The sequence below is a fragment of the Theobroma cacao genome, chromosome 1 (genome assembly GCF_000208745.1).
Source record: "Theobroma cacao cultivar B97-61/B2 chromosome 1, Criollo_cocoa_genome_V2, whole genome shotgun sequence".
Lineage (NCBI taxonomy): Eukaryota > Viridiplantae > Streptophyta > Magnoliopsida > Malvales > Malvaceae > Theobroma > Theobroma cacao.
The window spans coordinates 2,118,098-2,130,600 of NC_030850.1; the positions used below are offsets into that span (position 1 = coordinate 2,118,098).

General features: G+C 35.5%; 2 protein-coding genes across 2 annotated transcripts; both read left to right on the plus strand.

The window, feature by feature from the left end:
• Nucleotides 938–2,927, plus strand: LOC18611033 (uncharacterized WD repeat-containing protein alr3466). Its single transcript, XM_007047043.2, has one exon. It carries the CDS (start codon nt 972–974, stop codon nt 2,625–2,627), a length of 1,656 nt encoding a protein of 551 aa, XP_007047105.2. The 5' UTR covers nt 938–971; the 3' UTR covers nt 2,628–2,927.
• LOC18611034 (extra-large guanine nucleotide-binding protein 1) lies at nt 6,218–12,468 on the plus strand. The gene is made up of 8 exons (XM_007047044.2): nt 6,218–7,705; nt 7,804–7,941; nt 8,026–8,130; nt 8,268–8,453; nt 9,034–9,214; nt 9,622–9,863; nt 11,138–11,301; nt 11,548–12,468. The coding sequence occupies exons 1-8, from the start codon at nt 6,542–6,544 to the stop codon at nt 12,119–12,121; spliced, it is 2,754 nt and encodes a 917-aa protein (XP_007047106.2). The 5' UTR covers nt 6,218–6,541; the 3' UTR covers nt 12,122–12,468.

Genomic DNA, 12,503 nt, shown 5'->3' on the forward strand with positions numbered 1-12,503 from the left:
ATGATATACCATTATCACGTGATATAAAGAAAACAAATGAAGTTTTAATTAATAATAGTTAGTTGATTATTAGTTATAAATATTTATTTAATTTAAAATAAAAATATAAAAACTTAATTTAATCAATAAAAAGATAAAATTTTATTTTTTTATAGTTTAAATATTATTTTAAATATTGTGTCTTAATTAAGTGAGTTGATTGTAAATTTTAGAATAGATTACATTGCAGAAGTTTGAAGGGTAACTGAGTTGAATTAATTTTGGATATTACAAATTCAACTCACTTTATTTTAAATTAACCTTACACCTAACAAACAAATCAAATCGATGTAAGTGTTTTATTATTTGACTCGAAACAATTTTCAAAATTAACCAAAATGTTCAAATATATTTCTAATGTAACATTCACCAAATTAAAAATGCATATATTCAATCAATTTTAGTATTATTATCTTAAATTTAAAAATTGAAACTAACTATAAATAATCATACTTAATTAAGTAAAATGTTGAACCTAAACAGATTATATTTTGATGTTGACTAAAAAAGAAAAGGGTAAACCTAGATTCATTCATTTATGAATTATCCAAAAAAAAATCAAATCCACGTCAGAGGAAGTGATCGAGAAGACAACAACTAAAGCTTTTGTCTGAAATTATCCATGTAGGAAAACGAACATTCACCCTAAATTCTGGGAATTATTTGCCTTAAAAATAGAGATATCCACCTAAAAGGCTTAGCCCCTAAAAATATTCTTTACCACAATCTTAGAGACACAAGACAGGATAGAGAAAGCAACCTTATAGCCTTTTAGACCAAGTCAAAACCTTTCGTAATTTTCCTATCGAATAAAACAGCCAAAAATAGTTCAATGACAGCCCTTGATAGCCGAGACAAGATCGTCATCCTGCCCTCTGAGACCGACGTGGCATAATCCAACTGGATATACGAACTCGATCTCAAATGACAACATGGAAACAATCCCAGCGAAACATCCATCAAAACTACCCGGCAAAAAGGAAAAACGAAATTCTTCCTTGTTTAATTTGAGCCTTTATAGTTTCTGTTTTCTTTATTCTTCCTTAGGCAACCGCATCTTCCTCCGCTTCCCTTTGGTTCCTTTTATCCTTCATCTCTTGGTTTCCCTTGTTCTTTGGTTGACCTTTTCGTTGGATTGTTTATCACCATTGTTGTTCATTTTTTTTATGGAATCAATAAGGGGTAGAAAAAGGGGTGGTCGCATTTTCTTGGAACAAACCAGCTCTGTTGGCCAAAAGTTCGGTAGGCTAAAGAATTCAGTCTCTACGGAAGAAGATTCCGGGGATCGAAAGAGCAACACTCCCAAAAACAGCAGCCAAGATTATTCCTCAATGGCTATCGACGGTGGCGCCTCTCCCTACAATGACTCGTCATCATCTCCTTTCAAAAAGTCCCCATGGTCATCTCACCTAGCCGGTAATTGCAATTCTTCTGCCGTTGAAGACTCCAACTTCTCTCCTAATGTGCTGATGGGGTCTTTGGTACGAGAGGAAGGGCATATATATTCCTTGGCGGCCTCTGGGGATTTATTATATACTGGTTCTGATAGCAAGAACATCAGAGTTTGGAGGAACCAGAAGGAGTATTCAGGGTTTAAATCGAACAGTGGATTGGTGAAAACTATAGTCATTGCTGGAGAGAAGATCTTTACGGGTCATCAAGATGGGAAGATTCGAGTTTGGAAGATTTCGAACAAAAACGCAAGTGTTCATAAACGAGTTGGGACGCTACCAACTTTGAAAGACTATTTGAGGAACTCCCTCAAGCCTAGTAGTTATATTGAAGTGAAAAAAAATCGCAGCGCGATATGGCTCAAACATTTGGATGCTATATCTTGTCTTAGTTTGAATGAAGACAAAACGTTGCTTTACTCGGCTTCTTGGGATAAAACCTTCAAAGTTTGGAGAGTTTCGGATTCAAAATGTTTAGAATCCATTCAATCTCATGATGATGCAGTTAATTCTGTTGTTGCAGGGTTTGATGGGCTGGTGTTTACAGGTTCAGCTGATGGAACAGTCAAGGTTTGGAGAAGAGAATTGCAAGGAAAAGGAACTAAGCACTTCTTTTCTCAGACATTGTTGAAGCAAGAATGCGCTATTACAGCATTAGCAGTGAATCCTGAAGCTACGTTTGTTTATTGTGGCTCATCGGATGGGCTGGTCAACTTTTGGGAACGTGAAAATCATCTCTCTCACGGTGGCGTTATGAGAGGCCATAAGCTGGCTATTCTGTGCTTGGTAGCAGCTGGGAACCTTGTAATCAGTGGATCAGCTGATATGGGAATTTCCGTATGGAAAAGATCAGGCAGCGAGCATTTGTGCTTGTCAATGTTAACAGGCCATAGCGGCCCTGTCAAGTGCTTGGCAATAGAAAGAGATCATGAATCAGCATCTGGTGAAAAGCGGTGGATTCTTTACAGTGGTAGCCTAGACAAGTCCGTGAAGATGTGGCGCATATCGGAGCGAGCACCTCCAATGATGCAAAACCAGCACCAGCCTTATTCATCAGACAGCAAACGTGTGCCGACCTCATTGACAGTGGCTCCTAGCTTCTCTTCTCAAGGCAGAATTAGCCAGAGAAAGTACTAACGAAGAGTTTCAACCCTTGTGCTGGACTCAATTTTGATTCATGACCTAAACTTTGCATGGTCATTTCAGGGAATAGACCGAGGTTGTGATATTTCATGTGTGAGTGTGACCAGGGACTTGATTTGGATTGTGAATGCTACCATCATCTATGTATTCCTTTAGGCATTGGGGATGTTCATACCAGATTCAATTGATCCACCAAACGTACCAAAATTGAATTCAATTTATGTATGTGCTTAGAAGCCTATCACCTGTACGATTGTTCCTGAATCTTAACAGAATTTCTTTCCTTGCGTGTCATGTCTGCTTGTTTCTTTCACCAACCAACATTGTTAGTCTTGGCTTGGAAAACTTAAGGACACGATTATCGGTTGTTTCCCCTGTTTTCAGTGTATCTTCCATGATGACCCTGACCCTAATGTTGACTTCCTTTACAATTTTGGTGTGAACAGAATATCAAGTGATGAATTTCTTCTAAACATGAAGTCATAAGAATCTTGTCATTCTCCTAAATCTTTTTCTTATTGTCTGCAAGAAAAACTCAACATTGACTCTCCATGCATGTTCTAAATTCTCCTTTGAATGTAGAAACTTTTGGATAATGCAATGGGCTCAGCATAAGCTACATAAGTCAAAGTCTTAAACAGGACAAACTAATGAAACAGTTCAAGACCCATTTGCGGATTAATGAAATGCAGATTAAGTATTTTTCTTTCTGGGTTCAACGTTGACATATGATTAAGAAAGGATCGGAACATTTTCCTTTGTAGAAGTTCGAAACCAAACAATTTTGACTTGAAATCCCAGTTTCCAAGGGTGCAGATAAAGATAAAGTAAGAACCAAGTATTAAGCCAAAGAACATGGAAAAATCAGAGCCAGTGCAGAAACTGAAGTTTATGATTATGTTTGGAGCGGACCACCCTGGCCGGTCTCTTTGGCTGGTCAGCTGCTACAACTGTACCTTTTCTTGGTACCAAAGCACGAGAGTTAGGTGAAAGCACACCATGTGACAACCCAGTGTTTTAATTCCTTAAACAGGAAAGTTCTTGCCTTTTGGTTTGGCCTTATTCCTTAATTAATGTTTCAGCTTGTTTTGGCCTTTTGCATTGTTGAAGTATTGAAATCTCAATATAACTAACAAGATTACAATCATAAAGCAAGGAGAAGGCAGGGGTTTGGTTTTGGGTGTATGTTGACAGGCCAATCACCTATTAAAAGCATTAATTAAATTGCAGTAGCTGACTAATCTTTCTTGGCAAGGCTTAATTTTTTAAACATTTTGGAGGAAAACTAGCTGGGAGTTTGGTTTTAGAGATAAAGTTGATGGAAAATATATTGCTATGAAACAGAGAAGCTGGTTAAAGGTATAACATAACACACAAAATTTTAGTCTGTCGCCTTCAAATCGTCATAATCATGGCCTTAAATCATAGACCTTTTAAGTTTTGAGACAATGAGATATTTGGTTAGATTGAGATCCATTAATTAATAAAGATATGTTGGTTGGAATAAAAGGTTTTTACGCGAAAAGAGAGATTAAAAGAATTTTAACAGATATATGATTTAAATTATGAATGGAATATTAAACGAGATGCGTAAATAAAGATAAATAATTTTTGTTTTATTTAAATATTTATAACTGAGATTATCAATTACATTAATTTTGAAAATTTGACTGCATGTCAAGAAGGAATACTATTCATTAATTTTTATTTTTTTATTATATGTATAAATTTTGATATATATATATATATATAATATGATTATCTTTATAATTACTTTTAATCACTTTTTATATAAAATTCTGAATCAATGATTTTTAAATAAAATGTAAAATGAATAAAATATATATGATTTAAAATTTTAATTTAATAAAAATATATATGATTCAAATCCTGTACCCATCCAATTGTCACCTTTTTCAGACATGAACCAAAAGAAAAGCAGTTGTACGGGGCTGTCCCAGGCCCGGCCTGTCGTGACATGGATCAGGGATGAGGAAAGTACAATGCATTCCAAGGATATCGTTGCGGAGGATTGAAGCTTTCCTCGTCCATTGCCCCCAACAACGGGGCCTGTTGGCCCAGAGGCCCCCCCTGCCTCTGCGTTTATCTCCACCATTCAAGGAGCAGGAGCTGGCCGAAAGAAAGATTTACGATAATCACTTTATAATCGCTTTCTTTTTCTTTTTTTTGGGGTAAAGGTTTGGCCATTAGGCCTTAAAAAGACAGTTTAATTTAAATTTTTGAAATCCCATTTTGATGTGTATTTTTTTCTAAAGGGAAATAAATTTCGCTTTCAATCAATAATTTAATAGATTTTTTTTTCCAACTATAACTCAGTGTCTAACTTTTATTTTCACAAAGAATTATACTATTAATTTGTTCAGCAAATTATTAAAATATTTTTTAATATAAATAAATAAATAAATTTTGAATTGAAGGTAACTATTTTCGTTGAGAAAAGAGATATTTAGAGAGTGCTAATTATAAAAAAATATATACATAAAACGGGCTTTAAGAGAAGTTGAAATCACAATAAATATAAATGAAATTTACTTAAAAATTTGTTAGTTAAAAGTCAAAAACTGTTAATAATTTGATGATCTGAAATCCAATTAAAACATTGCTATATTGTATGGTGAGAATGGTTATAAAAATAATTGCTACCAAATAACCATCCCATGACTATGGACATGTAAGCTGCTTCAAAAATTCAAACATTCCCACACTGCTAAACTTAGAAAACGCTACCAAAAAGGCAGTAAACACAATCAGATGAACCTTTTACCAACCCATCAACCACTCAATTGCAAGAACTAAAGGAAGAAAAAGGGAAATCTTCCTTTGATTTCTTACCTATTCCTTTCAAATTGAACAGCCCCAAGAAAAAGGCAGAAACCTCCAAACCTAACCTAACAGGTAGAAAAAAAGAGAGCTACAATGCAGTCCCCTGCATAATAATAATAATAAAATTAAATATTTAAATAAACTTTTGAATTATGTAAAAAAAAAAAATTTAGACTTTCTCTTTTTATTACGTTCAAATAAATTCTTAAATTTTTATTTTAAATCAAATAAGTTATTTTTTTTTAAATTAATCTACGATATATGTGATACTTTTATATCATATCATTTATCACGTGACAGATGACGTGATATTAAATATTATTGATTAATATTTATATATTTATTTTTTAACACATTTATTCAATTTTAATCAATAATATTTAATATCACATTATCTATCACGTGATAGATGATTTAGTATAAAAATGTTACATGTATTATTGATTAATTTTTATTAGTCAACGATTAAAAAAATAATTTATTTAACTCAAAATAAAAATTTAAAAATTTATTTGAACGAAATAAAAAAATAAAGATTGAATTAATTTTTTGACATAATTGAAATACTTATTTGAACATTTAATCTAATAATAATAATAATAATCAAACAAATTGATACAAAAGCAGATAAGAAAAGGAGAAATCCTTAGAGCCAAATCCGAATCCAAAATCCACCATGGCTGCTCTCCTTCTGTCCTTTTGCTATTATACTTTTCTTCCCAAAGCTCCAATTCCGATACGACCACTCAAATTTTCACTAGCTAGCTTAGCCCCCCTTACCTAAAAAGACAAAAGTTCTTCCCCAGCTCATACCCCACATGCTCTCTTTACGAAACTTAAAATAATTGAAAATAAAGAACTCCAGATTCCAATTCTAAGCCAGTAAGCTGTAAGCCCCATTTGCTGTTTTTTTTTTTTGTTTGCTGTCATTTTCCCTTACCCTCCACCCACAATACTCTTTTCACCTTTCCTTTCATTTCCTTGTAGTTCTTCCCCATACTTCACAAGACTTCTCCCATCTCTCTAATCCAGAAAATACAGGAAAAAAAAAAAACAACCCAAAGATGCCACCGGAAGAAGGCACAACTTTTCCTAGCTTGGAAAACGAAGAGGAACAACAGTACTCTTTTGCAGTCGAATACACCGGCCCTCCGTTGCCGTACGATCTTCCACGAGCGGTTCCCATCAACGTCGAGAAAATCCCAGTAGCGGCCGTAGTTTCAAAGGTACCACTCTCCAATACTGAACTCCATATACCAGTTGTACCTCCAATTTTGGCACCAGATCGTAACAAGTTCTCGAAAGAACTCCTTCTTCAACCAACTGTGTCACCAACTTCCGTTATTGCTTTTGAAGAAAGGGTTTCTGAGGATACTAATAATTGTTTGTTATCTGGGGAGTTAAGTAGTTACGAGTCTGGGGAGTTAGCTGAATTGGTTAACAATAATGATAGTGCTTCGAGGCGGTTAGGGGCTTGTTCTATTAGTAATGAACATTCGAGTACGCTTGATTATTGTGATAGCTTTGATAAATCGAGGGAAAGTTCGTCGCAAGCAAGGGTCTCGAATGATGATGATTTGAATCAACCTGATTGGGGTTCTAATGAGTCTGTTTTGAGTTTAGATTACCCGTCTTCGCGGGTTTCTTCTCTTAAGACTGGAGACTGTAATAATGAGTCTAATGGTGATGTTAGAAGACCTCAGGTTGTTACTTTTCTTGATATTGAATCAGATGATGGACTCGATGAGGAATTTAGTCAAGATGAGGTGCAGCCTCAGGTTGTTAGAGCTAAAAGGGAGCCACAAACAAAAGGGAAGAAAGGGTCATGTTATCGATGTTTTAAAGGGAATAGGTTTACGGAGAAGGAGGTTTGTATTGTTTGTGATGCTAAGTACTGTAGTAATTGTGTGCTTAGAGCTATGGGGTCTATGCCTGAAGGAAGGAAATGTGTTACTTGTATTGGTTTTCCGATTGATGAGTCAAAACGTGGGAGTTTAGGGAAGTGCTCTCGAATGCTTAAACGGTTGCTTAATGATTTGGAGGTAAGACAGGTAATGAAGGCTGAAAAGTTGTGTGAAGCAAATCAGCTGCCACCTGAGTATATATATGTGAACGGACAACATCTTTGTCATGAGGAGTTGGCTATATTGCAGAGTTGCCCAAACCCACCGAAGAAGCTAAAACCAGGAAACTATTGGTATGATAAAGTATCCGGTCTTTGGGGAAAGGTGAATATGGAATCTTTAAATGACTTTGTTATTTGATTTCTTTGCTGGAATTTATTTACATCATTACAGAATCTAATAAATTGTGCTATCATTGACAGGAGGGACAGAAACCTTCGAAGATAATTAGTCCCCATCTAAATGTTGGTGGTTCTATCAGGCCAGATGCTAGCAATGGAAACACACAAGTTTTCATAAATGGTCGAGAAATTACAAAAGTAGAACTTCGGATGCTGCAGGTTGAAATTTGTAAACATGTAATTTTGTTAAGATGGTCCTTATTGTGCTATGATTATTAATGATCATTTTGGTGAACATTGCAGTTGGCAGGGGTTCAAGTTGCAGGCAACCCACACTTTTGGGTGAATGAAGATGGGTCATACCAAGAAGAGGGACAAAGAAATACGAAAGGATATATATGGGGAAAGGTATATACTACATACATATTTGAGTATGCTCTCTGCCTTTATATGTTTATTCCCTTTTTTTTTTAATTGATTTGTTTTTTCGGTGAATGAAGATGGTTCTAATTAAGCATTAATTTATTGTTCAAATTAATATTTAGGCTGGAACAAAGCTCGTTTGTGCAGTCTTGTCACTGCCTGTTCCTTCTAAATCTTCAAATAATTGTGGGGAGCAGCTGAACAGCATGGCCAGCAGATCTGTTCCTGACTACCTTGAGCAGCGCACACTACAGAAAATTCTTTTGGTTGGATCTACTGGATCTGGGTCAAGCACCATATTTAAGCAGGTAGATATTTACCAGGAATCATATCTTTACATTCATTGCTCTGTAGTTCTACTTATATGCAGATATATTTTCTATGCTAGACACAGTTTCTGTAAAATTCTCATGTCCTCTTTTATTGAGGGAGATCCAAATTTGATTTAAAGAATATAATTAAGTATATCAATCTTTTTTTTTTTCACATGCCAGCAACAATACTGCCTTACATTTGGGTATAATTCTATGATGGTTCTGTAGAATTTATATATTTCAACACTTGTTACACTACAGTTTTACTGAGATAAAAAGTGCGAATAGACTTTCAGGGATAGTGTGTTACAGTATTTATGATTCTCAAGTTTAAGAGAAAGGGAATATTTATATTCCTAATCGTAACCCTGAATTTTCTTGAATTTAATTTTAGTGTTTCTATTTACCATTTTGCCTGCATATAACTCATTATTATTTCCTATATGTCTTCATTTTTTATGTGCGGTTGATGGCGTATGTTTATGTGATAATGTAAGATTACTGCTTACAGACAGAATGTAAAATGTAAACGAAATTAATTAATTAGTCAATTAAATGAAATGGTTTGTTTCAGGCGAAGATTCTTTATAAAGATGTACCATTCTCTGAGGATGAATGTGAAAATATCAAGTGGACTATCCAGACCAATTTGTATGGTTATCTTGGCATACTTCTTGAGGGCCGTGAACGGTTTGAGGAGGAAAGTTTGGCTGAAATGAGGAAAAGGAAATGTTCCAAGGAAACTGACCATGAAGGTGAAGCTACATGTTGATTTTATTCTCCAAGTCATCCTTTTGACCTACATATATCCATGGATTTGCTAATATATATGCAGGCTTCTATCATTCAACCCTATCTCTTTTGGCAAAATTGGTCTTAATCTGAAAGGAACAAGCTTATTAGAATGAGAAGTTAGTGCACACATGTTTCTTGCTGAATGTTCAAATATGACATTGTTTATGCTATTCATAGGCTGCTTCGTTTGTAAACAAATTTCTTTACATGTGGAGATCATTGAGGGTTTAAGTCTTTAATTTTTCCCACCCCTGTAAATTTTGAAGGGCATTTTATCATCTTATATCCCGCATGATCAGACTGACATTAATTAATAGCATCTATTTTGGAAGTATCTGATTATTTTGTTTTTCATGTTTATTGGCAGGGAGTAGTAATGATAGTGATGGCAAAACTATCTATTCCATTGGCCCGAGGCTCAAAGCATTCTCTGACTGGCTTCTGAAGACTATGGTGTCAGGCAATTTGGAAGCCATTTTTCCAGCTGCTACTCGTGAATATGCACCATTGGTTGAGGAGCTATGGAAGGATGCAGCCATTCAGGCAACTTACAACCGCAGAAGTGAATTGGAAATGCTACCTAGTGTTGCTAGTTATTACTTGGAGCGGGTAAGATCATGCTTGTTACTCCTTTGCTTGTTCCATATCACTAGTTTTATGTATCTGAAGTTTGCTTGAACATCGTTTGTCTCTTTTAACTAGAAAAGGTAGCAGTAGCTGTTGTCTTAAAGAACAGAAGGTGACTGGTTTTGGGATAACAATCACGTAGAAGCCATTAATGGAATTCTATGACTGACTTTCTGAATTGGCTCAAGGTGAAAATAGTGCTTAGAATTTTTTGTGCTAAACTGATCTAGCTGTCTTTGGATGAGAAGAGTACTCGAAGAAAGGAATTCATCATGTTGACTTTTGACTTCATGACCCTAATTCATGTTGTGGAACAAATGAAGCACCAATAACCTAGGAACAATCTTCAATAAATTGGGCTTCTGACATTTTTTGGCCCAAGACTTTAGAGAAGAAAATAGAGCTCTAATTGCATTTTGTGTTATGTGGTAAGCAACTAATACATGAGGAGCAATTACATCAACATGAACTAATTAAGGTGCATGCGACTAACCTACATTGCCAGATTTTCTATACTACTGTTGTTTATATAAAAAAATGCTATGGTGAAAATCCTAATCAAACTTTATGACTACTTGTGGGTACTTAAGAATAATACTCCTTCCATCTTTCCAAGTTGTTGTCTATAGCTAAACTGTAGCATGATGTTCAAATTGAACATTTCAATTAATTGCTTTTATGAAAAATTGTACCCTTAGAATGTGGTTAGAGGAAAACATTATTTCAATGAAAGGAGAAGGTGCTGATTTGTTTGTGTTTCATTGGAGTATATAGACAGTGGGGTTTTGCATGTGAAGATGAACACATGGGGACAATGTTGGGTTTTAGAGATATGGTGTTATAAGTGTGGTACCCATAAGTCAACTGTTTCTGCAACACTAGGATTAATGCTTCTTGAAGAAAATAAAAATCTCCTCGGAATGGAGAATCTTATCAGTTCTACAAAGATTCTTGTTTGCTGCACAAGCATGTAGCCTCATCAAGCAAGTGGATAAGCAGAGCCAGGAGTTCCTTAATCATGGCTTATTTAGCAATACACTTGCCTTTATTTAGGCTAATGCATGACATTAGGCGACCTCTTAGTGAGCTCCATTCTGAACACTTACCCATCGAGCAATCTCAACCAGCACTCATACTTGCACTTGTTTGTTGCAGTATGTTTTTGGTTTTGAGCTTTTGTGCCCGATAGTTGGTATGACCAGTGCTAATTTTTTATTAATTGTTTTCTAATGCCTTTTTTTTTTTGTACACTCCAGGCTGTTGAGATATTGAGACTGGACTATGAACCCTCAGATTTGGATATCCTATATGCTGAGGGTGTTACTTCATCAAATGGGCTTGCGTGTGTAGACTTTTCGTTTCCCCAGTCTTCACCTGATGAAACCATTGACACTGCTGATCAGCATGACTCGTTGCTCAGGTGGGTGCCAATATTGAGTGCACACTTTAGTCACATTTTTTTTTTCAAATGTATCTGCATTTTGTGAGGCCTGTAAGTCTTATTGATTGCTAGTTGCTACCGAGCAATGGGTACGTAAATCACTTGGTAAAACTGTGTACTCTGTGGTGATCTAATTACTCTATTGAATTTTGCAAACCTATTCGGTTATAACTTAATATTCTCATTTGGAGTGTGATAAACTTACAGTTTCTGATTGGTTCTCAGGTATCAACTAATTAGAGTGCAAGCAAGAGGCCTTGGAGAAAACTGCAAGTGGCTAGAGATGTTTGAAGATGTTGGAATGGTCATCTTCTGTGTTTCCTTGAGTGACTATGACCAGTTCTCTGCTGATGGGACTAATAAGATGCTACTGAGCAAGAAATTCTTTGAAAGCATCGTTTCTCATCCGACATTTTATGAGATGGACTTCCTTTTAATACTAAACAAATTTGATCTATTTGAGGAAAAGATAGAACGGGTACCATTGAGTCGGTGTAAGTGGTTTGATGATTTTCAGCCGGTGATCAGTAATCATCGTTCGAATGCAAATAGCAACAGCATTAATCATAATCCAACGCAGGGACAGCTGGGCTTCCATTATATTGCTGTCAAGTTCAAGAGGCTTTATTCTTCGCTCACAGGGCGGAAGTTGTATGTTTCTAATGTGAAAGGATTGGAACCCAATAGCGTCGATGCAGCTCTTAAATTTGCAAGGGATATTCTAAAATGGGATGATGAGAGAGCCAACTTCAGTGAGCACTCATTTTATAGCACAGAAGCAAGTTCCTTCTCTCATTGATGTCTAATTTTCTAGGACCAGGAAGGTTTGTTTTAATTCATGAATGCTAGTGTACATACAAGTAATGATGGAATAGTAAATCTCCACATCTTATACAGTGAGGGCAGAAGATGTGTTTTTGTACAATGCATTGTGTGACTGGCTGCCTCTTTGTACACAATTCATTACATTCATTTGTAAGATAAGATGAAAATGTATGATTCAGTGATAGCTCCTCCAGTATATTACAGTTGTGAAAAAAATCTCCTTGGGTTGTGATAATTCCATGTCCAAGGTCACCATATCCCTTCTGTTCGAACAATTCAGCACCATGCACATGGGTGGTTAATGGTTCATGTGTTACTCTATTTTCTGGATATGCGTTGTTCTTTTTCACATCTCT